Genomic DNA, 26,667 nt, shown 5'->3' with positions numbered 1-26,667 from the left:
AGAGACAGCTTGAGGTTGGTAACAATCAAACTGTCTTGTAGATCTATGTGCATGAGGACTTCAGAGTCACTACTGAGAAAGACTGTTAATAACAAAGATGGAGGCAGAGCTGAAGGGAATTTCAGAGTATACTAGGCGCTGCTCTTGATCTATCCAGGAGCTCAGTCAAAAAAACTCCATTTCCTCCTGGTCTCTACAGCATCTTTCTACAGTCTCATGAGCTAATAAGCTGTACCTTTGCCTCATTCAGACATTAAGGTTGATTTAATTATGTAGCAAATAAAGTTTTAAAATCTTCTCATGGGCTGGAGAGATAGCTCAACAGTTAAGAGCACTTAATGCTCCTGCAGAGAACCTGGGTTTGGTTCTCAGGACCCAAATGGCAACAACTCACAGCTGCCTGTAATTCCAGTTCTAAGGGATCTAGTGCCCTCTTCTGGCTGCACATAAACTCACACAGCCACACACGCACAAATTAATAAATCAATCTTTATTAAAATTTAAAAACTGGCTTTCATTTTTATTTTTTAATTAAAATATAGTTACATCATTTTCCCCCTTCCTCTCCTCCCTTCCAGCCCTCCCACACTCTGCCCTTTGATCCCTCTCAAATTCTTGGCTTGCTTCCTTTTCTTTAACTGTTATTGTTACATATATATGCATAGATATAGATATATTCAACATGATGTGCATTCACAGCAGAATGTGTACCATGTGAATCAGAAGCTATGCCCCATGAGAGGGAATTGAAAGAATAGGGCTTTTTTTTCCCCTAGAACAGCAGTTCTCAACCTGTGGGTCTTGACCATTTGGGGGTTGAACGACCCTTTCACAAGGGTCACATATCAGATACTCTGCATATCAGATATTTCTGATATTATGATTTATACAAGCATCAGGTGAGCAAACGCCAACAGCACCTGGGTCCGTTTTTCCTCACACTCAATTCTTCTGTACTTTAGGCTGGGAATCTCTCTCCAGGCTTGCCTTCTGCAAATTGTGGGTTACAGAAACCTCATTGCAGATGTGGAAAGACTACGCAGAGAGCCTTATGACTCCGACAACCCTCAGCACGAAGAGATGCTTTTGAAGGTGAGTCCCTTCCCTAACATCACCTGATGGCTGCCAAGCACTCAGGCTAGGCATTCTCCGTACCTTGAGGATACAAAGAAGAGTAGGACATGGGCACTGTGACGGATTGGCCAGGCTGAGTTCTCTTGCTGGTTGGGGGTAAATTTTTCATCCAAAAACTCATATGAGAAATTAACTTTAAAGCCGGTTGACTTATAGACTGAGAAAACATCAGAGGTTATTTCTATGGGGGAGGGGCACTTCACACTTGGCTCAGGTTTGGATTGTTTCAAATGTATTGAAAGCTGCAGGAGAAACGAGACAGCATTTACCAGAGTGTCATGGGGTTTTTACTTACGACTTTAATACACATCAAAGACAATGATGTTGATTTCTGCCTCAGCAATAGCCCTCTGGGGAAATTACCCAAGATCCTCATGCTGATTATTTATTCATGTGACTTGGCAAATATTCAAAGAGGAGGTAAAGGTTTATACTTGGCACATTAAGACTGCCAGGAAAGTAATATGGACTTGTAAGTATTCCTTGCTTTAAATCTTATGAGCGCTGATGCTGCATCATCATCAAACAGCAATGAAACTTTCCACAAAACACCAAAGTATGAGATAAATAAAGTCCAAAGAATAAAATTCAGATCAACATTTGGAAGTACTAACTAAATTAGAAAGTTTTAGACCTTCACTTCTGAAAATAGATCCTCCACTGGCATCAGGTGCGTCTCTGCCTCTTCCTAAATTTCAAGTAGGCCGTGACAGAATGAGGGGAGGGGCTGGAGAGGTGGTCCAGGCAAGAGAGCAAGGTGTCTGAAGGTGGTGGCTCTCAGCCGCCAATCACTCCAGCACCAGGCGATCTGATGCCCTCTGCTGGCCTCTTCAGGCACCTACAGTCTTGTAAGTATATACACTAATAGACACATATATGTAATTAAAAATAAATCTCAAAAAAAAGAAGGAAGCATTTGTTTATCTGCCTTGCCTTTGTTTAACTGAAAATGTCAGCAGATGTAATTGTTTTTTAACGCATCTCATATTTTGTGAGAAGGAGTGCATGTTTTTGTGTATGCAAGTACTTAAGCTGGTGATTCATTTGTCTCTGCTAATTAGTGCTGGATCTGAGGTGATCACTAAAAACTGAAGAAACCTCATTCTTGGCAATAGCATGCCTTCTTCTCTTTCCCTCCTGTTAACTTTAGCTAGCCTTCTAGCTGAGTTCCACCTTCTCCTGTTGTCAGTCCCCCTGACCGTTTGCTGATGGAGGTTGTCAAACTCATCAAAATGCTTTAATAGCTAGTATCAAGGTGAATGAAAATGAAATGAATCAGCACAATTAACAGCCTGCTTATACGTGTCTGAAATGCTTCACAATGGCTGAGATAAACTCAAAACTAGCTATTGGTATTTGGATGCTTGCTCTGTGGCTTGTCTGGTGTGTGAGCTGGCTTACAGTAGGTGTCCAGCAAAAAGGGGAATGGGGGGTAAATGCATGATTTACTGAAATTCTTTAGTGTATTAGTCAGGGTTCTTTAAGTCACAGAACTGACAGGATGAATATATACATTAAAAGGGGATTTATTAGAGTGACTTACCAACTATGGTTCCAGTAACCCAACAATGGCTGTCTCCTGATGGAGCCTGTGGCTGTTTAATCCACAAGACTGGATGTCTCATCAGGTCCAACCCGGTGCTGGGATCCCAGGGAATTCCCAGAGGACTGCCATTCTCAGTTTGTGTTGAAATCCTGAAGCAACTGATAGAACTGGTGGTTCTAACAAAGGCCCAGGAGCAGGACAGATGAACTCACCAGTGAGAGTGGGGACAAGCAGGCAAAAGCAACAGCATCCTTCTTCCATGCCCTTTTTATGGGGGCTGCCACAGAAGGTGTGGCCCAGATTTAGGATGGGTCTTCCCATCTCAAGTGATCCATCCAAGAAAAATCCCTCACAGACATTCCCAGCTGCTCGGGTTTCTGTTCATTCCAGATGAGGTCAAGTGACAACCAAGATTAGCCATCACACTTAGCTGTATATTAAGAACAGCTAAAGATGGCACATGGCAGGCATCCAAATCCTATTTTGTTAATTTTGAGTTTATCTCAGCCAGTGTAATGCTCTCACTTCAGACACATGTGACGACTTCAGTGGTTCTCAACCTGTGGGACACGACTCCTTTGGGGGTTTAAATAATTTTTTCACAGGGTCACATATCAGACATCCTGAATATCAGATATTTCTGATATTACAACTCACAACAGTAACAAAATTACAGTTATAAAGTAGCAATGAAAATAATTTTATGGTTGGGAGTCACCACAACATGAGGAACTCTATTAAAACACCACAGCATTTGGAAGGATGAGAACCTCTGATCAGTCTGTTAACGTTTATCAGGGGTTATGATTTGAGTATGTATACACTATCATTCTGATGTCATGGCTAAGGAATCAGGGTAGTGATTATTTTAGAGGTGAGAACACTACGTTTCTTTTAGTTCAGGCCGTCTGTCTGTCACATATCTAGGAAATAAGAAAGCCAGACCTCTTTACCATCGAATTTGGCACTTTTTGCTTTTTATTGTTTTGAGACAAAACCTCACTATGTTTTTGTGAGTTGGTCCTGAACTCACTGTGTAGCCAAGTCTGTCTTTGACTTTGTGGCAATCCTCCTGCCTCTGCTTCCAAAATGCTGAGACTACAGGTGTGAGCCACCACTCCTGGCTCTGAGTTCTGTCCTTTTATGACAGGCTTTTCCCTTTTACCCTACATGGTTTGACATGATCTGCACCTACAGAAATCCTGAACTCTTATCCATGTGACTCACTGAAATGTCTCCGGTGGGTCTGTGCCCATTCTCCTGTTCTTACCATCTTCTCCAGCGTGGCCGTTACAGTTTTCCAATCCTGAATCTGGCCATTAGAAGCTTCCCTTCCATCTTCTAACTAACAGAGAAGTTTTTATGAGACAAGTCCAGCCATTAAGATGGATTAACATCCCTAGACACCTGAATCCCAGCACCAGGGAGGCTGAAGTAAAGCTGCCTGGGGCTTAAAGGCCAGTCTGGGCTATAGGCAAGATGCTTTCTCTAGCAAATCAAAACACCTTCAAACTTCCCACAGACCACAGCAGAGTCCATACTGCTCAGAGCAGCGCTGCATCCCCTTCCTGATGCATCTCTCTCAGCTCTATCTGCTGCATCCCCCTCCATCACATAGGGAGCACTGCACCACAACGCAGGCCAGGCTGTGACAACCACGTGCCAGGAATTTGCTCATGCTCTTCCCATTGCTATTTGTTGTCCCCACAGAAGAAGCCACCTGGCTTTCTTAATCCTTATTCACTGGATTTTGAAATAGTCTCTAGCCTCCCCAAATACACAGAGGTGAGATCTTTAGTCTACCCTTCTGGGCATTTGAATTCCAAGTACGAGAGCAATAAAGTCATAATATTGAAACACTTGCTGAATGTTTGCTGTGTTCCGGTCACTAATAAATTCTGCAGAGTTCTCCATTTTGATTCTCACAATAACCTTGTGCTGATGTACTCTCCATTTGGAGATAGGGGTGAGAAACCCGAGGCTGAGAAAGCGCTCCAACCACAGCACTGCACTGTTTCTTCAGAGGACTCTGTGCCGAGTTTACCCCTGTATCCACAGAGCCTGGCCAGGGCTGGTGTATTAACTGCCCCAGTTCAAGCCCCATCTTTAGGATGGGTGACGATACCCCTGCTTCCTACATCACAAAGTTGTTTAGGACAAGAGTCAGCAAGCAAAAGCACATGTGCCAAATTTGGCCTACCACCCATTTTTGTTAGTGTTTTATGGTTACCTAACCATGTGCAAGTGTTTCTGTTGTCCCAGGCTGCTATCCCACTACAAAGACAAAAGGAAGAATTTGCTGCAGAGCACACACAGCTCACTGCCCAAAGTAGCTACAAAGATCTTACACAGAGTTTGCTGACCCAGTTTATAAGCTCAGCTAACCCAGGCTAGCCTTTAATTCATTGTTGTCACCAGGCTGACCTTGAACTCTGGGTCCACCTGCCTCTACCTCCCATGTGCTATGATTTCAGGCACATACCACCATGCCCAATGTCTCTGTGTCTCTATACCTCTAGATAAGTTGAACTGGCATGCTGTGACACCAGCACAAATATTGTATCTTATTAAGAAGTAATATTAGAGTTACATCTATAATAACCACAATATATGAAAATGAACTGCAGGATTGGGGGGTGCACACAAGTGTGGGCACATGTGCACATTTATGCATGTGACTGTAGAGGTGAGAAGTCAACTTCAGGTGTCACTGCTCAGAGTTCACCCACCTTGCTTTTTGAGATTGTGTTTCTCATAGATCTAGAGCTCGCAAATTCCAGAGTTTCTCCTCTCCCTCTACATCCTCAGAACTGGAATTAGAGGCAGGAGCCATCACTCCAAGCTTTTGTACAGAATTCTGGGAGGTGACCTCAGGTCCCCATGCTTGGGTAACCAGCACTCTACCTGCTGAGCTGTCTCTACCTCTGAACTGCAAATTGTGACCTCTGTGGCTTTTTCCACTAAATATTAGGCTTTACACTGTGCCTGATATGTGACAATTCACAATAAAGCAAGATAACTGTATCTTACTGTTCTGTTGAAACTTTAAGATTCCTGTATTATAAAATAAAAATTTGGAAGGTTAACCATTTCTGAAATAATCAGAAGAAAATAAAATCTTTGGGCCTGGGGGAAAGGCTGTCGCAAAGTGCTTACTGTAAAACACGAGGACCTACAGTTTGAATCTGCAGCGCCCTACAAAAGTCAAGAGGGATGGCATGTTTGTGCAGCCACAAACCAGGGAAGGCAGAGACAAGGCTTGCTGGAGCTCATGGCCAGCCAGGCTAGCCGAATTGGTGAGCTCCAGGTTAAAAACATAAAATAAGATAAAGAGCAATTGAGGTAGACCCTTAAGACCAAACTCCAGCTCCACTCAAAGAACAGACAGGTACACACATGTCCACACACACACACACACACACACACACACACACACACACACACACACACAAACACACCACACACTAACACATACATGCATACACAGAATACACACACAAAGAAATGCAATATAATATTTATAGTTATATAATATTTGTGGGGCTGGAGAGATGGCTCAGCAGTTAGGAGTGCTTTCTGCTCTTCCCTCCAGAGGACCCAAACTCAATTCCCAGCACCCGGAGTCAGGAGGTTCAGAGCTGCATTCACCTCTAAGCATTATGTATTGTATAGAACCATGGCTCACTGTCCCTGCCAACGGTCTACCAATCATGATGTGTGCTAAACCTAGTTCTCTACAGAAAACCCTGAAAATAAACTAAATGTATAAAGCAGTGAAGAGTATAATGTTCTCAGTCTATATTTTCCACTGGTATATAGTTGATTTTGAATGAAATTAATTTAGGCGACTCTTCAAGATGATGTTGTGTTTTGAGGCTTACTTGTGAACACTGCTGATGTTTCTTTATCTAGCTGTATGATATTTGCTCTCACTTCTGTCACAGGTGAGACCTAAGAAATGTTTTTATTAATGGTGCTCATGCTAAGCATGTTAATGGAATGTTAGAAAAAGGTTTCTGTGGAGATGAACAAGAGGTGACCTTAACATTTTCCATTCTCCTTTTCTTTTGTAGTCCTAAATATCTTAGAGGCCCCCTTCTCCTGAAGAAAGCCTCGTTGTAGGATATTATTTATCTCTTTATCTCATTGGTTAAGAACAAAAGTATAAAGATTTAAAACACTGGGATATGCATGTATGCATTCCATTGCCTTCAAAGCAACAGCTCCATAACAACATTCTACAGTTCACTCTTGAGATGAGCATAGAGGCTCATAACCTCCTGCTTTTATTATGAAATAACGTTTTTGCTTTTTTATCATCCAACCCTGTTGGGTCACCTTTAAGACCTGCTATTGTAATATATGTGCTATACTCACTTTTGCAACTCCCCGTAATTGGAAGGTTTCTCCAGTCCCGTCCAACCCCACAGTCCCACAGCTGCTTATAAAATAGTCACTCAGAGGCTTAATATTATTTATAAACTGTGTGGTCTAAGTCAGGCCTCTTGCTAGCTAGCTCTTATATCTTAAATTAACCCATTTCTATTAATCTATGTTTTGCCACGTGTTCTGTGGTGTTACCTGCGTCTCCTTGAGTGACAGCTGGCGTCTCTCTTGCCTCTGCCTTTATCCTTCCTGTCTCTCTCTCTTGGATTTTCTGTCTGGCCATAACCTGATTTGTCATAGACCAGAGCAGCTTATTTATTAACCAATCAGAGTAACACATATTCACAGCATACAGAAAGACATCCCACAGCAACTCCCCTTGTCAGAATACAGCCCACAGCATCTGAACCAATAAGACAGGACACTTGTGTGTGCACACCCAAGAGTGGTTCTCTTTTCTTCTGCTGCAGCTATGGGAGTTCCTGAAGCCCAACACACCACTGGAAGCTCGGATTTCTAAGCAGTGGTGTGAGATTGGTTTCCAAGGTGATGATCCGAAAACAGATTTTCGAGGAATGGGTCTCCTGGGACTTTATAATTTACAGTGAGTAAAATAAAGAATAGTTAACCGTTAGAGCAATTCTCTGGTCAGCGGGCATTAAAATGGCATAGCAGAGTTAGCACTTTCAAAAGCCACTGCCCAAAAAATGGCATAAGAACATTCAATCCTCTAAGGGGCAACTCGGCTTCATACAGTTTTAAAACGTGCCAGCACCTTGCCTATATTTCAACAGATTTCATAGAAATTTTTAAAGCAGCTCTTAGATATGTTTTTTTATTTTTTATTATGAAAAACTTCAAGCATACGCAAAAACACCCTCTTATATTGATGAATATAATTTATCATCTGAATTCAATATTCAGAAATTGCAACATTATTTTTAGACAAAGAAAAAGTTAATGAAAAAATCCTTTACTATTTGCCATTTCACCTCTCACATTTCGATATGTACCTCTAAAAAATATCAATACTGGGCCTTGAAATGGCTCAGCAGGGGAAATTGCCCTCTGCCACATGCAGTGGCCTGGGTTTGAGCCTGGGAATCTGCATAGCGAAGGGCGAGAACTGACTCCATTGAGTTGTCCTGACCTCCACATGTGCACAGACACACAAAATAAACAAATCGAAAATTGCTGCTTTGAATTTTCCTGTATCCCCCTCCTTAGATTTGTGTAATAAATTATATAGACATACATTAGCAATTTTGTTATAGTTTTATTATTGCCTGTGTTAAATACTTTTTATGAAGTGCTTTTGAGGTTGTGTGAGTTTTTATGTTTATTCTGAAAGTTCATTGCCAATTTCCCCCAAGGTAGCAACTTCATTTTATTAAGTTCTGTGAGATGTTTTCTAATCATCAAGAATTCAAATACAATGTGACAGATTTCTAAGAAAGACGCATTTGATCTGGGCATTGTGGCTCACATCTGTAATCCTAACTCTTGGGAGACAGAAGCAAGGGGATCAGGACTCATCCTTGCCTGTCTAATGGGGGTCAGTGCTAACCTGAGCTGCAGGACGCACTGTCTTAGGAAAAAACAGGACTAGAAAGAAAGGATGTGAGAGAGAGAGAGAGAGAGAAGGGGGAGGGGAGAGGTGAGGAAGGGAGCGAAGGGAAGGAACCTAGAGTTCCCTCTCCCCTTCCCCACGTTGCTTCTCTCAGGCTTCTGCTTCTGGGGGGTCTTCCATCACTGAGTCACCTGACCCCTTATCTATAATGCTTGATTATATACTTGGCTCTCTGGGTAGTAATGAAGTTCATAATTAAGTTTTCAAGTCTGTTGGCTCTGGAAGAGTGGTGAGCTCATGCCAGTGTCTACCACTGGGTGCCAAGTGGCCTCCCACCAGATGAGGGTGGCTGTCTTGTGGACAGTGCAGTCATGGTGTTCTTCCCTCTGCCTGCAGATATTTTGCAGAACGGGATGCCACAGTGGCTCAGCAGGTACTCTCTGACTCTCTTCATCCAAAGTGCAGGTAATTGCTCCAAAAAAAAGATGGGTTAGTTTTGCTTTTTGTTTTTTTGTTTGTTTGTTTTGTTTTTTGGGGGGATCGGTAAAATACCATTTCCCACATGGATCTATAGAGAAGTGTTATCAGGAGAGCCAGCTCACTGGGAGCTAGCCCTTTTGACGGGAGCTAGCCCTTTTGACGGGCGCTCAGCAGGAAGGTTAATACTGCAGATACTCAGGTCAGGACTTAGACGGTAGAGAGGGGCCCTTCAAGCAACATGTGTGGCAAGAGTGTCTAGGAAGATTGAAAGGTGAGCGTGGAGGGCTGGATATGGAGGAAAGAATTCAGAGACAAGGGAGTGTGGTGTGGGCATCAGGAAGCTCGGAAGACAAAGACCCACAGAGAAAGCTGGACTTTCTAAAGCTCTTTTGTTTTAAAGTTCAAAACTGCATTTGCATTTATGTTTACTTGATTTCTTTTCTTTGACTGAACACATGAAGGGATATCACTAAAGAGGAAATAAGGTATTTTTCTTTGCTTCTGTGTTTTGTTGTTTTTATTCTGTATTAGAATGAGTAGGATAAGAATTTCTAAAATAAATACATTTGTGAAAAACACTTTCAAAGGCAAACATTCACCAAATTTTAATCTGATATGGTTGATTATTTGTGGGCTGCATTTTTATTAGCTAATACCCAGATTGATCTAATCTAATGAAAGAGTTAAGAAGCCGGAACTATACCCAGTTTGAGGGATGTTTAATCCCTTCCTCTAGAGAGGTGACCATCTCACACACATAACCTAATCCCCTCAAGGGACATTTTATTTGTGAATTTTCTTGCATAGTGAAAATTTGATCTTTGATTAATATTTTTTTTGAGACACAGTCTCACCACATAGCCATAGATGGCCTGGATCTCACTCTGTAGCCCAGGCTGCCCTCAAACTCACAGAGATCTGCCTGCCTCTGCCTCCCTAGAGCTGGGATTAAAAGTGTGCCCCACCACTTCTAGCCTTGATTGATGTATTTCCAATTTGTTAACTATAAATGGTAGTTAATGTGTTAAGTCAGTGGCTCTTCTCCTGAGAATTCCCTCTATTTTACTGTCCTGATCCCAGTAGATTTTTTTTTGTCCTCTACCTAATAGCACTTAGTTATTACTGGCTAAATAAACCTACAGTTTTATTGTAGCAGTCTTAAGATTCAGGAATCGGTTGACTTGGATTTATTTCACTGATGTTGCTATTATCCTCCTCCTAGCTCCATTTGACTAAGGTTCATTAAATTGCATTACTTTCCCAGACTCACATTTGCAGTCGTTTATGAGATTAAAAATTCATCTCCTTTACTTTTATTCATTTCAAGAAAAACATCAAAATCATCTCGCTGTTTCTAGATAGATTGCATGCTCAAACTCAAGCTATTTTGACTTTTCTACTGTATCTTCTGGATTGCATACTTCTGCATTGTGGAGCCTCTGAACTCTCCTAAGTAAAGTTTGCTGAGAGTCTGCATGTGTTTCCAAGTGGTGTTTCCTGGATCAGAACCAGGAATCATGGATACTCCATGATCCTGGGAAAGTAACAATAAGCTTCAAATATTGTTTGACTAACGATTGAAGGGAGATTAATTTTGTCAGTGAGCCATCCTCAAGCAAGGGGAGGGTAGACAGAGACTACACAATTGTGGCTCCTTCAACAGCCATCAGAGAGGCCTTGAGGGTCTGTGGACCACTCTTAAGGAGAATGGCCTTTGTGTGTGTGCTGTGTAGGAACCTAGTGTATCCCTCAAGCTACAATCCAGTCAAAGAGGAAGAAGCTTTTGTATTAGTTGCTTCAAACTGATGGTGAAGGTCACCAAGTGTGAACCAGAATGTCTCGAAAACATTCTGATTTCTTTCTCATCTATTTCTTAGATAATTGTCTGAAGGAGGTATAGTTTGACCCCTTATGGTAACATCATAGCTTCTATCAGACCCTACACATTTTAGGAATTCAACAGTGAGGCATGAGTATATGTACTAAGGACATGCTCACAGCTGTCCATCAGCAAGCATGACACATTTCTGCCTTTGTGACTATTCATAGAGTCCTGAAGTAACTTGAGGGATAAAGGTAGATGTAATTTTAAGAGAATTCTGCCTGTCAATTTCTGTTGTTTGCTTGGGAGCTATCTTATAAGTTATCAAATGAGGGGAAGCCACTTGGCCTTCTCTTGTATTTCAAATGCAAAGATTTCATTTAACAAATATAGACATTAGATTTCATTTAACACATATAGACATGCTGCGGACTTTTGAAGCTCTGTTGAAGAGAAAGTGGATACTTAGAAAAATTTTCAGTTTCACATGCAATTCAACTCATTTTGAAAATGAATCTTCTAGAGGCAAAACTGTCCTGGTGCCTCTTTAGTTTCCTTTGTTGGTTAGAAATTATACTTTGAAAAGTAGGTGGGATATTTTAACATGAATTCCAGCAGTTACTTGGCATCGTAGCCGGTCATTCACAGAGTAGGAAGCACATTTGTTTAAATATCCATTATGTACTATGTTTCTGTGGCTGTGTGCTGTGGTATTACGTGAGTGTTTGTAGTGTGCCTTTTGCCATCTGTTCTAGAAAATTCTCCTTTTCCCTGCTTAGATGGATTTAAATATTGTATGTAGCACCAATACTAAAGCTTGTTTTTGAGACAAGGTCTTACTGTGCAGGCCACGCTGGCCTAGAACTCAACATCTTCCTGCATTGGCTTATGTTAAAACTGTTACCTGTATGTATACGTACACTATCTAACACTAATCAGTTTGAATGTATCAACTCTAAAAGCAACAGTACATGTGGGGGTTGATGGGATTCCAGGGGTGTACCATCATACCACGCTTGTACTGCTGCCTTTAGTAGTGATCTATTCAGACCGATTAGTGTAATAATAGAGTTACGGGTATCCCTATGTGTAGTTATTTGTTGAATATACGCATTCAAAGAGAGTAAGAGCAAATTAAATTTTAAATGTTCATTTATTTATTCATTCTTTCTTTCAGCAAATTCAGCAAAGCAGAATGGGAAAAGAAAAGGATGGATAAAGCAATTGGGTAAGTGTGGGGTCATACATGAAGACTGTCAGCCCTAGCCCAGAGACAACAAAACTGGATTTGATTCCCAGCACCCACATGATAACTTCCAACCATCTGTAACTCCAGTTCCAGGAGAGCCAATGCCCCTCCATCGGTACCAGGCACTCACATGGTACATAGATAGGCATGTGGACAAAAATCAATACTCATAAAATAATGAAATAAAATTTTAAAATTGTTTCACATTTTTACATTAGATGCCTGACAACATGGCTCAGCAGGTAAACAAACTTGTCATCAAGCCTGATGACCTGAGTTTGATCCCCAGAACCTATATGTAGAAGGAAAGATGCTACAATTGTCTTGACCTATGCACACACACATGAGGGCACATGCACACACACAAACAAGTAAACAAACAAATTAATAAATGTTGTTAATGGCCTATGCTATTCAAAAATATTTCTATGCTGGATTTATAAGAACAGAGAGAATTTAAGAATTCTATTCCCTTTTCTGTAGAAGAGGGTCATAAAATATACTTTGTAGTAATACCTTAAATCTTTCTCACATAAAATTTAAATTTAGAAAAACACAAGAATGAAGACCAGAACTCAGTCCATCAGCCCATCTATCACTTGTGCATACCCATAGTAAGAACTCATAGCTTTTCATTCTAGATGTTTCTCTCTACACCCAAGTGCACCTATACTAAATCTCAGCTTGTTCTTCACAGGCCTTAAAGTCTCTAAGAATGCAATTTTAGTTAGCTATAAAATTACCATAATTTAGCCGGGCGATGGTGGTGCACGCCTTTAATCCCAGCACTCGGGAGGCAGAGCCAGGCGGATCTCTGTGAGTTCGAGGCCAGCCTGGACTACCAAGTGAGTTCCAGGAAAGGCGCAAAGCTACACAGAGAAACCCTGTCTCGAAAGACCAAAAAAAAAAAAAAAAAATTACCATAATTTAGTTAACACAAAAATTACCATAATTAATTTCTCTAGGAGTCTTTTGAGCCTATTTGAGTGGTTTCTATGTCTTGCCGTGATAAATAATGCTGTAATAAATATTGTTATGCATAAAGTTTTGTCCACTTCAAACACTGACTGGCCATATCCATATGTTTGGAAATGGAATCACCAAGTCAAAGCAGGTGGACTCTCGGTTCTCTTAGCATGTGCTACCAAAACTTTGTGGTAGATTTAGAGGACAAGACTTTGATATGGTAGAGATGGATAGATGGCTTGCCACTCTGATGGTTTAAAGGAATTTAGAACTCAGGTATCAATTTTTGAAGTGCTTATATCCCTCATGTGCAACACTTTTGGTTTTTGTGGGTCCTGCCTGCAGGTACTCCTTTGCAATTGTGGGCATCAATATCACCGATCTGGCATATAATCTGCTCGTGAGTGGTGCTCTCAAAACCCATTTCTACAACATCGCCCCCGAAGCACCAACACTGTCTCACTTCCAACAAACGTTCTGTAAGTATCTTGTTGTTTAATTTTCAGTATGGATTTCTACAGAGCAGACAAGGTTCAAAGCTGAGAAATCATTGTCACGAAGCTACATTAGGACTGGGAAGAAGTTCCTTGGGGTCTAACTTCGTTGTTTGTTTATTTTCTCATTTCAACACCTACGCTTACATTTCTGGGCATCATGGATTTTTCTTTTTCTCGGCTCTTATGTGATACGCAGTGTGTCAACTTCAGGTCTGACTATGTCTGTCTCCCTTTGATCTAGCACAGCTTAACACTGAAGAATGCAACTCTAAAGACAGCCTGTGTTGACTGCCAGGTCCTATGTTTTGACAGAAATGAAATTCACGAGAAGATTAGAAAGTAAGGTTGAAAGACTTCCCTAGAAAGTAGGTCAAAAAGGTATTGATGGAAAGTAAAACCAAGGCTGAAACATGAAAGGGCCACTGTGGGGCGTCTCCTACCTGAAGGGGGGGGGTCACAAAAAGGAGAAACTCAGGGAAAGGAAACAAATCTACAAATCAAGAAAAAAAATCAGGCCAGCAAGATGGCTCTGTGGGTGAAGGCACTTGCTGCCAAGCCTGAAGATCTGAGTTTGATCCTCAAGGCCTACATGATGGAAGGCAAGGGTCAACTCCTACAAGCTGTCCTCTGACTTCACACACACACACACACACACACACACACACACACACACACACACACACACACTGAGTAAATAAATAAATGCGATAAAACTTTAGGCCTGAAGGGCAGATTTTCATAAGTTCCAAGCACCCACATAATAGTTTCAAATCTACCAAACCAAAGTCTAGATCACTGTGAGATACTACGACCCTGTAAAGAGATGATGCCGAAAATTTCTAGAACTGTCACACAAAAACTTTGGACTCAAGATTACACTGGACTTCTCGAGAGCAGCCTTTTATTCCAAAACACAATGGAATAATGACTACAAAAACTTAAGATGGCATCAAGGGGATATGATTTACAATTTCAAATTGTATTCCCAGGCTAACTTATCAATTGAGTGTTGAGTACCAAAACAGGACAGACATTTTCTTTTATAAATACAAGGTCTTAAATATTTTGCTACTCCATAACTTGACAAGGAAACTCCTGAAAAATAAGATGTTTCTACAGAATAAGAGAGTAATTCCAGAAAGAATAAATGAACCTGGACAACAGGAAGTCTTTCTGGGAGGAGAGAGAAGGGAATCCTCAGGTGAGGGCAAGGGGCCCTCCCAAAGCAGATCCCACACAATAGGCTGAGAAGAACCGATCTGGAATTTGACAAAGCTCTGAAACTGAGCAAACATCTACCATGGTCGAACACATCTAAATTAAATTAAATGGAAAACTAAGTAAATGAACAAAGTAGGCAGTTAGTCCTAGATTAAAAACGGTAAGGAACTGAGTATGGTTGGGCTGGTGAACAGGGGCTAGACCTGTATCTTCTGTAAATAGGGGTTTAAAAAACAGCCCAGAAATGGAATGCAGCATGCATGGGGCTACAGAGTTTGGCAGTCAGAAGCTCAGCCGGAGCGACTTTAGAGCAAGGATTAGGATAGGAGAGGCTACTGCCTTCATGGTGCTTCGTTTTCCCATTAAAATATCTGATGCTGAACAATGCAAGTATCACTGGCAAAAATGAAAACAATATTCAAAGTATTTACTTTATAACTTGTTAGTCGAAAATCTTCAGTTCCTCACATGACATTTTATAGCTCCCATTTTGACCCATGGGTGATTATATTCACTCCTGTAACAACTCTATTCCCAACAAATATCACTGGGATTTTACTGCAAATCAGGGTCTATCCTGAGGAAGGCCGGCATCGAAACCATTAAGTACAACATACTCTTAAAGCACTGCGAAGGCATATGGCCGTCATCACCCACTGAGTCTGAAGCAGAGAGAGCTCCCTAGAGCAAATGCCGTTCTCAGTGAAAACCTAAGGCTGAACAGCAGAACAAAAAGCAATGGGTGCTGAGGGACCCAGCCAGAGAAGTGGTAAGGACACAGGCCACAAGATGGGAGTGTACAGCAGATCCAAACAGTACAGTAGAGAGGGTACGATTAGCTACGATACTGAGAGGGTATGGTTAGATATGATACAGGAAGTTTAAGAGAAGAATTTGGAATGGACCCTGAAGAGCTTTGAGCCATGCTGGAGAGCACGAACATAGCTTTAACAAACAAAATCTCTTGCACTATGTTTTTGTTAGCCCTTTGTATAAGTTGCCCTATTCTACAGTTTCCATCTTTCTTGGGTAAATCAGGGAAGCTCTTATAAGGGAAAACAGGATGAGTTTAATTTGAGGCAAACTGAAGGTAAATTCCTTTGGGGAAATCTATTCAAAGCCACAAAAATGGACATTCCTGTAAGAAGCCACAGAGCTCTGATGGGCTAGAAGGGCTCTGTCTCCAGACTTGTAATCCATCTGCTTGGAGTTAAAAATCAGAACCACACAGCAACCGACATCTCCCGTGTTTAAACTGAAAAGAATTGGTATTTATTTAAGGATAGGAGGAGATGTTTTGTTCATTGCTAAATGCTCAGCCTAGTAGAGAGTTTAGTAACTATATATTGGATAGATGAATGGGTGGATGGATGGACTGACAGATAAGATAACTACAGTACTGAATGATATTCTTTTGAGGGAAAAAGAGGGTGTAGCTGATCTGGAAATGTTTTAGCCTTACCCAGTTGATAGTTTTTCAGGAGAGTCCTAGCCCAGATAAGTAAGCATGAAGCAGGTTATCTTATTTCCCAGGACACTGTTTGGGTTTCAGGAAGAGCAGCAATCACCAACGGATTAGGTTATGGTCAGAGAGACTGGGTGTCTTTAGAAGAGGCGAACCATGCCCTGGATTCATTGCCCCTCTGGTGGGCACGGTCACTTCTGCAATCTCCCCCGTAATATTCTTGCAGTTATCTGTGTCCTTGCACATGTCCCTGCTCTCTAGCAACAGGGTGCAGTGAAGCAAAACCAAGACACATTTGAGCAGCAATAAATATGCATCAGGCTTCAGATGGCAAGCCAAATTAGTATTCAAAACAAGTATTTCATCTAGAGGGAAGGAAATAAGAATGTAATGGCTCTATCGTCCTGACTTTACAGTCTTAGTCAGTGAACGCTGCGCTGCCAAGGCTTGTTGTTGCAAAAATGTCAGCCAATCTAAAGCTCCACTGAACACACAGCCCGACTGTAATGGGGTAAAGTTAGAGGAAAGGACAAGTGCAGAAGACGGAGCGGATTATCTGTTCTTTGACCTTCAAGAGAGAGAACCGTTAACATAGAAATAAGCACCAGAGGAAGCAGCCTGTAGCAGCGATGGGAAGATGGCCTGTTTCAGCCCAGGCTTTCCGCTGTCAACTGTGTGAGTGTGCACTGTTTGAGCTTCCTGGCTGAACTCAGTGTCCACATCTGTAAGGTAGAGACATAAAATCTGCTTGGCCAACCCACAGCACTGGGGCATGAACAAAATTGAAGACTAGAAGCAATGGATTGACTCCGTTTTCTCCCTCCCTTCCCACACTCCTTTGTTAGCATTCTTGGCTAACAAATCATTGTCAGAAATTGAATACCCATCTCTCTCTCTCTCCAGGAGACAGAGAATTAGGAAACATGAGAACTCCACCTTTTTCTCCATCTTCAGTGCCTAACAGTGTATCTGTTACATACATGGTTGGTAGATGGGTTGACCAGACAACTGGCCAAATGAATATTTGAATGCTGTGTAATAATACATAAATGAGTGGAATTTTATGATTATGATATGTACTTTGGAAGCCAGGTCACCATTTCTGTACTTTTATTGCAATCATGTTATGTGGTCTCTACTCATTTTCATAAGATAGTGAGAGTCCCAGGGGATCTGTCTATAGGATTTACAGTTTACATTTGTTCTTATCAAGGAAGTACCATGAAAATAGTGTCAGATTATGAAGCACCATCACCCTCCAAGATGGTCATCTGCAATTGTATATAAAATAGAAAAATGAGGGAAACAACTGTGTCTGAGTTCTCCTAGAACTCTGTGATATACTACATCCCCTTCAGAGTCAGATGCCAGGGTGTCTGCACACTGTAGAAAAGTGGGCATCTTTATGTGTAAGTTAATATATTCATTAAACTATTCATTAAAAGGAGATCAACATGCTACATATTCTGATTTGATAGTCCATATCATACTCATGCATCAAATTATCACATTGTACCATATAAATACAGCAAAAACTCAAATTAAAAAAATTAGTTTCAACAGTACCTGTTTTATTGATGTCAATGGAAGTATGCTAATGAGATGAATGCATCATGGATGATTTTAATTCATAATATTGTAAATCTGACTCTCCTAGCAAAACAACTCAAGTATGCTTTTTTGAGCTCAAAGACCAGTTGGAAAAAGTATATGTGTGTTTTATATATTAAGAAGAGAAGAAAAAAAAAAGAAGAGAAGAAATTATGAATTCTCATTCATTTCTTTTATAACCATATCAATTGGAACATTCCTAGAAGGAGGCCAGGGAGGGATGTAAAAAGATGGAGTTTTCTAGATCTTAGGTTTTAAGCTTCAGAGACAGAGATTCATCTGGCTGAATCTGGGTGGATCTGCATGTTTAACAAATTACCCCAGGCTATTCCTGAGATGTTTTAGGAGCTTTTCCACTCACTGAAATGGACAGAGGGTTGAGTTCTTGTGGGCCAGTACGATGCAGGGGTCAGAAGAGACAGCGCTGTCATCACGTATTGAAGGAAGTAGGACTAACACTGCACATGAGCTGTGATGGAGAGGCCAGATGCTTAACCTGGAGAAGAGATGAGTGCTGGGCACAAAGCACAGTGCAAGGGTCAGAGAAGGATTATATCTGTTCCATGAAGTGCAGACCAACAGCTTCCTACCCAGGAACCTTCTAAGAATCTTGGGCTGAAGCAGGAGGATTACATATTAGAGACTAACTAACCAGGACTCCATACCAAAGCCTTTTAAAAATACAAAACAAAAAAACAAATCACCCCCTCATCTATGTCACTCCAGTGTTGCTCCCAGAGACGCCCAGGCCTGGACTCAGCCGTGTGCCCCCTCAGGGAACCCAAGGGTAGGATGAGTGGAAATAGAGAAGACAGGTCCTGGCGTGATGGTCGACCTCATTTGCAGTTTTCCTGGTAGTCAGCTTTTGTGTAGCCTCAAGGCCAGCTGGATAAGGGGAATGAATGCCTCCATTAGAAATGTTAAGAAACAGTCTTGTCCATTGCCCTGGAAGAAATGGAATAGGGACAGGGATGTAGTTCACTTGGTAGAATGCTCTCCTGGCACACGTCAGCCATAGGTTCGATCCCTAATCACACATAAACCAGGTGTGGTAATGCACTGGGAGGTGGAAATGGGAGAATCAGGCAGGTGTCCAAGGTTCTCTGCAACACAGTGAGTTCAAGGGCAGACTGGGCTGTTGAGAGACCTTGGCAAAAGAAAAAGAGAGAGAGAGAAGAAATGGAACAGAATAGACAACCCAAAATCAATGTAAAATAATTACTTCCTCAACCTTTTCTCCTACACTTGAGTGACTGAGTTCTTAAAAGTGAGTGTGCCTACACACACTGTGAGAGGAGTAATGAAGGTGTGTGTTTGTGTGAACAGGTCATCATCAAGCAGTGTATGTTGTGGAAGGACACCTCCAATACTGTGTTATAATGAAACATGAATATGATGTTTTAAAACTGTTGTAGAATTATGTTGAAGCTATTTCCACACATTGTTAGTTACCAGAGGAAAAGCTGTTTCCTTAGTTGTTCCACTGAGTATGTTTTTTTTTTCCCAGTTCTCTTCCTATTTCTGCATTTCTTCCCTTGCTCATTCCTCCTAGATTCTCTTTATACACGAAAGTAGAAGTTCTGAGAGCCCAATCAGGATCCTCTCCAGCATTCCGTCTGGATTTTCTTGCACCTTCTAAAGTTAGAACAAAGAACAACTCATATAGCATTCACTTCTTTTTTAAACTGGGATTCTTTTCTTTTATTCTTTTTTTTTCCTAATTTATAGAGAGACCTGCAGTTGCATTGGGGTTCACTACATACACACAAATAAAATACTTTCTTTTAAAGGAAGTATTCACGTTTCAATTATTTTAGATGTGTGTAAAAACAAGCAATGTGATGGAAGGGAGGGGCAAAATGTGGAAGGAAAAAAAACAATAAACAGATTCTTCCTTCAAATGCTTAACACTTATTCTAAGAACATTTCCACTCCAGAGTGTTCATAGACATCAACTTTGAGACACAAAAGCTTTTGAATATGGAATTTTACTTTGGAAGGAAGTATTATTAGCAATTTCATGAAGCTGATCACGAGTCTGTATAGTTTAAATTTGATTTATAGTTCTTACTGTCTCATACTAGATGGTTAAATGCATTTGTCTGATATGTTGGGGCAATTTAAAATTTTAGTTAAATTGAATACCAAGAGGAAAAAGGGCAGAGTGGAGCAATTTTGAAGGACTAGATCATTGTGTTAATTTAGTTGGGAGGGAGGATGAAGGAGTCATTGTTGGTCTTTTGGAATAAGTTCAGGGGAGGGGAGGTGGCTCACTGGGTAATCACTTGCCCTGCAAGCAAGACCAGAGCTCAGATTCCCAGAAGCCATATAAATACCAAGTAGACATGATGGCCCATTCACAATCCCGGTGCTCAGGAGGCGTAGAGGAGTGATCCCCAGAACAAGCTAGTTAGCTAGACTAACTGAAGTGGCAAGTTCTGGGTTGAAGCGAGAGGCTCCACCTTCATATGTAAGATGGAGAGAGATGCCCAATAGTATCCCCTGGCCTCTACAAACATGTGCATTCACATGTGCACACACCCATATACCTGAATACAAGCATAAATAAACATAATTTTAAGAATTTTAAAATATTTTGAAATATTTGAAAATAAAGGCATTGTAATGCATGCCTTTAGTCCCAACATTTGGGAGGCAGAGGCTGGTCTATAGAGCAAGTTCCAGGCTACATAGAGAAACCTTGCCTTGAAAGAAAAGAGGAAAGAAAGGGGGAGAGACAGAGACAGAGAGAGAAAGGAAGGAAACCAAAACTCCAAGTTGAGCTGATGAGATTGCTCATTGGTTAAGAGCTCTGACTGCTTGCTCTTCCAGAGGATCCAGATTGGATTCCCAGCACCCATGTAGCAGCTCACAATTGTAACTCCAGTTCCAGGGGATCCAGTGCCCCCTTCTGGCCTCCAAGGGAAGCCGCACAATGTGGTGCACAGACATACATAACAGGCCAACACTCATAAACGTATAAAAAAAAATTTAATTAAGAAAAGAGAGTATGTTCCCAGTATGATTCATATTCAAGAAGTGACAGAATTGATTTGCCCTCCTGCTTTGTGGAGCTTAAAATGTCTCTAATACTAGCTGCATAAAGAGGAAACAGAATAGGCAGCTTGGTAGCGTCTACTCCACTGGTCATACTTTAAATCTCGGTGTTTCCTGTGAACTCCACGGAGACTGTTGCTTTGGTCTGACTCCTCCACGGTGGTTTGGAAGGTGGTTAAGGACTGTTTTCCTGCAGTCTTCTCACTGTCTTGTCCCCAACAGGCTATCTGATGCACGAGTTTCACAAGTTTTGGATTGAGGAGGACCCCATGGACATAATGGAATTTAATCGCGTGCGGGAGAAATTCCGCAAGAGGATCATAAAACAGCTTCAGAACCCAGACATGGCGCTGTGCCCGCATTTTGCTGCATCTGAGGGCTTAATCAACATGTAGTGCCCACGCCGGTTTCAACGGATCCTCAGAACACTGCCTCATTGTTGTCTTAGATCTCTGCTTAGGTGACAGCTCACACACCGAATGCACATAGTGATTATACATATACATATATATATGCATGCCTTTTGGTACAGTATTTTCATCTCTTGGTCATAATTCCAAGATCCCCCAAATACCACTATTTCTGGAGTATCTGCTCTCCAGTGACTGCTCATATTGTGGCATTATGCAGTGTTAGCATCTGTCCTTGACACCCAGGTATGAAGAAAGTTTTATATTTTTTTAGATTTTTTTTCCTCCTCCTCATTATTCAATATTAAAAATGTGTAATAATTCCCTAGCTGTAATTTGTATGAAAGAGATTTAACTGAATCTCATTCTGTGTTCATATTTATTAAAATGTTTCATGAGGACTGTGGCTAGCTTCTCACACTGGGTTCATGCTTGGACCTCATTCTGGGAAAGTATAAGACTTTAAAATAACACAGACAGACACATGATAAGCCAAACTCTTCCTGCACATATAGCTGCACTTCACCAAAATGTAATGAGGCTATAAGAAATTAGCTTAAATAGGAGCTGTTCTTGTGTGAAACCCTGCAGACCTGTAGCCTAACTTAACCACAGCTGCAACTGTGTCGCAGTCATCAGGCTAGAAACTTACTTTATCCCCATCACTTCACGGCTTGGATGTCTAAATACATGTATGATGCTTGGAGCTACAGAAAAGAAGCCATATCTTTCCAAGGCTGCAAAGAGTTTCTCACTGCCTGCCCCTTGCTGAACCCAGAGTTAGCACTACCCCAATTCAAGCATCTTCGCTTAGGGGATTGGGGGCTGACTGGTGTGTTTTCTATGTTGAGGGGTGATATTTTTAATTTTTTGCAAGAAAACGTGTTACAACACAGGAACCCGAGCAATGATACCATGCACTATTCCTTGAAATTAGAATCCTCATAACAGTGGAAGAAGTTGCTTGGGAGTAGAAAAAATGAAATTATCCTCAAACTGCTAAGAATCATCTTCTTCAAAATGTGATTTAGTTTGGAATTATGATCGTAGTCTGTTGAATAGTATTTACCATGGTATTTCATACCCATGGTATTTTATACTTTGGGACTATCGATTTTAGTATTATTAGATGTTTGTGTAATCACTTGCTTATTTAAATGAATTTTGAGTACTGCCTAACTGTCGGTATATGAATAAATTACATATCATTCTACAGTAATGGAGAGTGGGTTTCATTCGGATGTCTTCGTGCTCTGTGGGTCTTAAGATATGCAAATCTGTGAGTGGGTGGAATGTCAAAGACAAACAATTGGTTATAAATTACTGTCTTTCAGAGTAGCCAGGTGTAATTTAGAAGGTGTTATGGCTGAGAGATTTCCTTGATCTTAAGCTCTGACGATGCTTTAATGAGTAAGATCTTTTTTTATTATTTATTTAATTTTTGACAGAATCTCACTATGTAACCCTGCCTGACCTGGAACTCACTGTGTAGACTAGGCTGGCCTGGAATTCAGATATTCACCTGCCTCCGTCATCAGTTAAATTAAGATTAAAGGCATGTATCACCATTCCTTACCCTCTTACTTTTTCTTCATTACTTTCTATAAAATCTCCCTTGATTACTGCAAGACATCTGATTTTTTAAAAAACCCCAGCTGTCTGTTGTTGCTCGGTAGGATTCCTCCAGTCCAGGATTGTCATTTTTCTCTCTCAGTCCTGGAGCCGGGTGGTAGCATTTCTACTGCCTCTCTCCTTCAACCCGTGCCCTCTGTTAGACAGTGAGAAGGGGAGAGCCAGTCAATGCTTACTGCATACGAAGAACAATGTCTTCAGAAGGGAAAGCCACGAGCTGAGTAGATGGTCTCTGTCTTGAGCACACAGTACTTGTACCTGCAGATCCAAGCACTGCTCCACATACAAAGCAGACTTTGCCAACTACATATGTACACTGCCTCTTCCTATTTACTGTAGTCCTGTATCAGCAATGCAGCGTGATGGCATGTGATTCCCTTCTGCTCAGGTAGAGATAGCTCACGTTACCAAGCTAAGACGTTCCCCTCCCGGCTCCTTGGATGCTTTCGGTATTATCTAAACACGGCTGCACATTTTTAGGATGAACAGTCGCTGCCAGCTCCTTCAAGGTATTATTAGCCTTCTCATTCACACCTCTTTGTAGGAGATGCAGTCTACCCAGTAACACAGAGCGAGGTGAGAAGAAGTAAAGGAGAAGGTTTCAAGAGCATCAGAGACGTGGGATGTATACTGTGTGTGTATGTGGTTCCCTAGGGTATTCTTAGCATGCTCATATTTATTCCACTGAGCAAGGGTTGACCACATAAAATGTAAATTGTGTAGCACATTTCCTTCGAGTTTTCCAAAACACTACTTGATATATGATTCTTAAAACATTTCTAGTTTGCACTACAAGGAAAGAAATAAAAAATACTCTTTGAAGCATCATTTCTGAAACGAGACTTTGGGTAGATTTGCCTTCCACAGTTGTTGTTATTGTGCTGAGGAGAAAAACATTTCCTGGTAATCCATCATCTTGTCTGTATTTGTAAAGAAGCCTAGATAGGCGTCATTCCAAAGACGGGAGGGGATGGCTTTATAATACATATTCCAAATCAGGGAATGTTCAAGAGAGAAAGAGGATGCTGTTGACTGCTTTGGTACAACAGACTAAACAGGGTCAGTTTAAGGAAAGAGATGTTCTATGACCGAAGTAGACCAAAAGACAGATATAAATATGAACTGTCTGCTCGTAACTCAATGATACAGATACAAGTGCATCTCTTTGCTTTCCTGCTTTAGCAGAAGTGCATCATGGGATCCTGTCATAAATACTGTCATAATTACATCAGAGGTATGTCATAAATACATCAGAAGTATGGGTCTTTTTTGATACATCATTTTTTGAGTTGAGAATTTCAACCGCAAAGAGTGGGCCTAAAATGTGATGGGGAAATGAAACCTGACAATCAAATTCCATGGGCGCAATCTATACTGATCTGCAAATAGAGGAGGCCAGACTGAATAGGAGGAATGATGGGACCAGAGTTGGAAGAGCGAGAGTGAAGGAAATAGAGGGTGCCAGAGAAAAGAGGAAGAGGATAGAGAAAATGAAAAGCAGAAATTCTCAGTTCACTGAGCCCAGAGCCACGGAGGAACCTGGAGGACAGTAATACATCCTCTGCAAAAGCATTGCCTCCAGTCCTCCTGGGAGCATAATCGGGAATGTTCTAGTTCAGAAATGGGGCAGAAAAGCAGAACCGAGTGCACCATCAAGGCCTGGGAAGAGGTTCCAGCTTGGGTTCTGTTTCTAATGCTAGCATTTAGTGAGCTCCAGCGCCATGTGTGGACCCAGCTAGCCCTGAACTTGCATGGTTTCAGCTCCTTGACAGCATCGGAAGTCCAGTAGCTTTTGTTTGCTTCTTACTTGCTCTTCTTTTCTTTTTTTTTTAATTACTAGATTTATTCATTTTATTTTATGTGTGAGTGTTTTGCATGCATGTATGTACGTGTACCACATGCATGCTTGATGCCCATGTATATCAGAAGAGGGTATCAGATAGTTGTAAACAACCATGTGGTGGCTGGGAATTGAACCCAAGTCCTCTAAAGAGCAACTGGTGCTCTTAACCTCTGAGCCATCTCTCCAGCACACACACCATGTTCCCCACTCCCTACCCCTCCCCAGCTTTTCTTGACAAGCAGGTCTATAGGATTTCAATGCGGTGCCAAAGGACTCAAGACAGAGAAGGAAAGGAGTCAGGCATAGTGGCTCACACCCATAATCCCTGTGCTGAGGAGGCTGAGGCAGGAAAATCACAAGTTCCAGGCCAGCCTGTGCTACCGAGTGTGATCCTGTCTCAAAATCCAAAAGTAGCGACAGAAGAAGAGGAGAAGGAAGGGAAGGAAGGGAAGAGAAAGGTGGAAGAAGATGGGGGTGGCAGGGGGGTTGCTAAGCTAACCCTTGAACTCCAAGGCCCTAAGCCAAGACTTCTAATCATTATATCCTCTGTCTTAGTTAGGATTTCTATTGCTGTGAAGAGACACCATGACCATGGCAACTCTTATAAAGGAAAACGTTTCATTGTGGTGGCTCCCCTACAGTTCGGAGGTTTAGTCTATTATCATCATGGCGGGGAGCAAGGCACCATGCTGGCAGACGTGGTGCTAGGGAAGGAGCTGAGAGTTCTTATGTCTTGACTCACAGGGAACAGAAAGTGGTCTGAGTCACTGGGAGTGGCTTGAGCATGCATATATGAGACCTCAAAGCCCACCCCTACAGTGATATACCTCCTCCAACAAGGCCACACCTACTCCAACAAAGCCACACCCCCTAACAGTTCACTCCCTTTGGGGGCCATTTTCTTTAAAACCACCACACCTTCCACTTAGAATTCTACCCTGCTGCCCAAGCTTCTGGTGGATTGTAAACATCCATAGATGCTCACACCTTGCTCCTAGGTGATAACATGTTAATATTTCCCACTCAGATACCTGCAAGGTAAATTCATACCTACAAATGCTGTTGAATTTTCCGATTTCCCATTTGCCTTTGGAGAATTCCCTACTTTGATACACAAACAATTGGGGCAGTCTCTTAAGTTCTTTCTCGCCTGTCTCCCTGGGGAAAGAAGTTGGCTCTCCTTCTTACTGCTTCCCAGTGGAAGCCTCAGCAAGATGGATTTGCAGAGCCTGGGCTGGGTCATGTTCAGGTCAGATGCTACCGGGCATGTCTGTGGAAAAAGAAATATGTGAGATGGTTAATATGTGGACTCTTCATTAATAATACATCTCCCTCCCCCGCCTATCCCACTGACCTTGTGTAGCCTCCAGAACCCTGCTGCTTACAGACACACTAACGAGTATGATGTCATCCATTAATATCCTTGGGATACTTCACAGATACACAACAGACATGGTAAGGAAAGAAGTCAGAGCAAGGTCACAGATCAAAAGTTACTTTTTGCCTAAATACCTAGGACAGCATTATGCTTTCAGGGGAAGCCATAGAAGAAAATTCATGACGATTTATGAAGCATAGCAAAGATGAGAAAAACTAAGATTAAATTTGGAAAAACCAGGCCTGGAGAGATGGCTGAGTGAGTAAGAGCCTTGTTCTACGGACATGAGGACTTGAGTTTGAACCCCAGAACTCATGGAAAAAGTTGCGTGCATGCTTGCAACCCCAGCATCAGTGGATGGAGACGGGGGGACCCTGAGAACTCACTGGCCAAGCTAGCC

The 26,667-nt window shown here is 41.6% G+C and overlaps 1 protein-coding gene across 2 annotated transcripts in view; it reads left to right on the top strand.

The window, feature by feature from the left end:
- The window catches only part of Elmod1 (ELMO domain containing 1), a 60,301-nt gene extending 37,668 nt beyond the window's left edge, over positions 1 to 22,633 (top strand). Inside the window, exons 6-12 of one of the 2 annotated variants that reach the window (XM_052760512.1) lie at positions 963 to 1,092; positions 7,537 to 7,670; positions 9,033 to 9,101; positions 9,578 to 9,601; positions 12,116 to 12,166; positions 13,499 to 13,632; positions 21,227 to 22,633. In XM_052760512.1, the coding sequence (XP_052616472.1) occupies positions 963 to 1,092; positions 7,537 to 7,670; positions 9,033 to 9,101; positions 9,578 to 9,601; positions 12,116 to 12,166; positions 13,499 to 13,632; positions 21,227 to 21,399 (715 nt within the window). In that variant the 3' untranslated portion in view covers positions 21,400 to 22,633. The remainder of the gene's footprint in view (positions 1 to 962; positions 1,093 to 7,536; positions 7,671 to 9,032; positions 9,102 to 9,577; positions 9,602 to 12,115; positions 12,167 to 13,498; positions 13,633 to 21,226) is intronic. The other variant, XM_052760521.1, reaches the window with a different exon arrangement.
- The last annotated feature ends 4,034 nt before the right edge of the window (positions 22,634 to 26,667 follow it).

Source organism: Peromyscus californicus, unplaced genomic scaffold, assembly GCF_007827085.1.
Source record: "Peromyscus californicus insignis strain IS unplaced genomic scaffold, ASM782708v3 Scaffold_11__1_contigs__length_118956290, whole genome shotgun sequence".
Lineage (NCBI taxonomy): Eukaryota > Metazoa > Chordata > Mammalia > Rodentia > Cricetidae > Peromyscus > Peromyscus californicus.
Note: the sequence above shows the minus strand (reverse complement) of the source record. Positions and strands in the feature narration are given on the sequence as shown.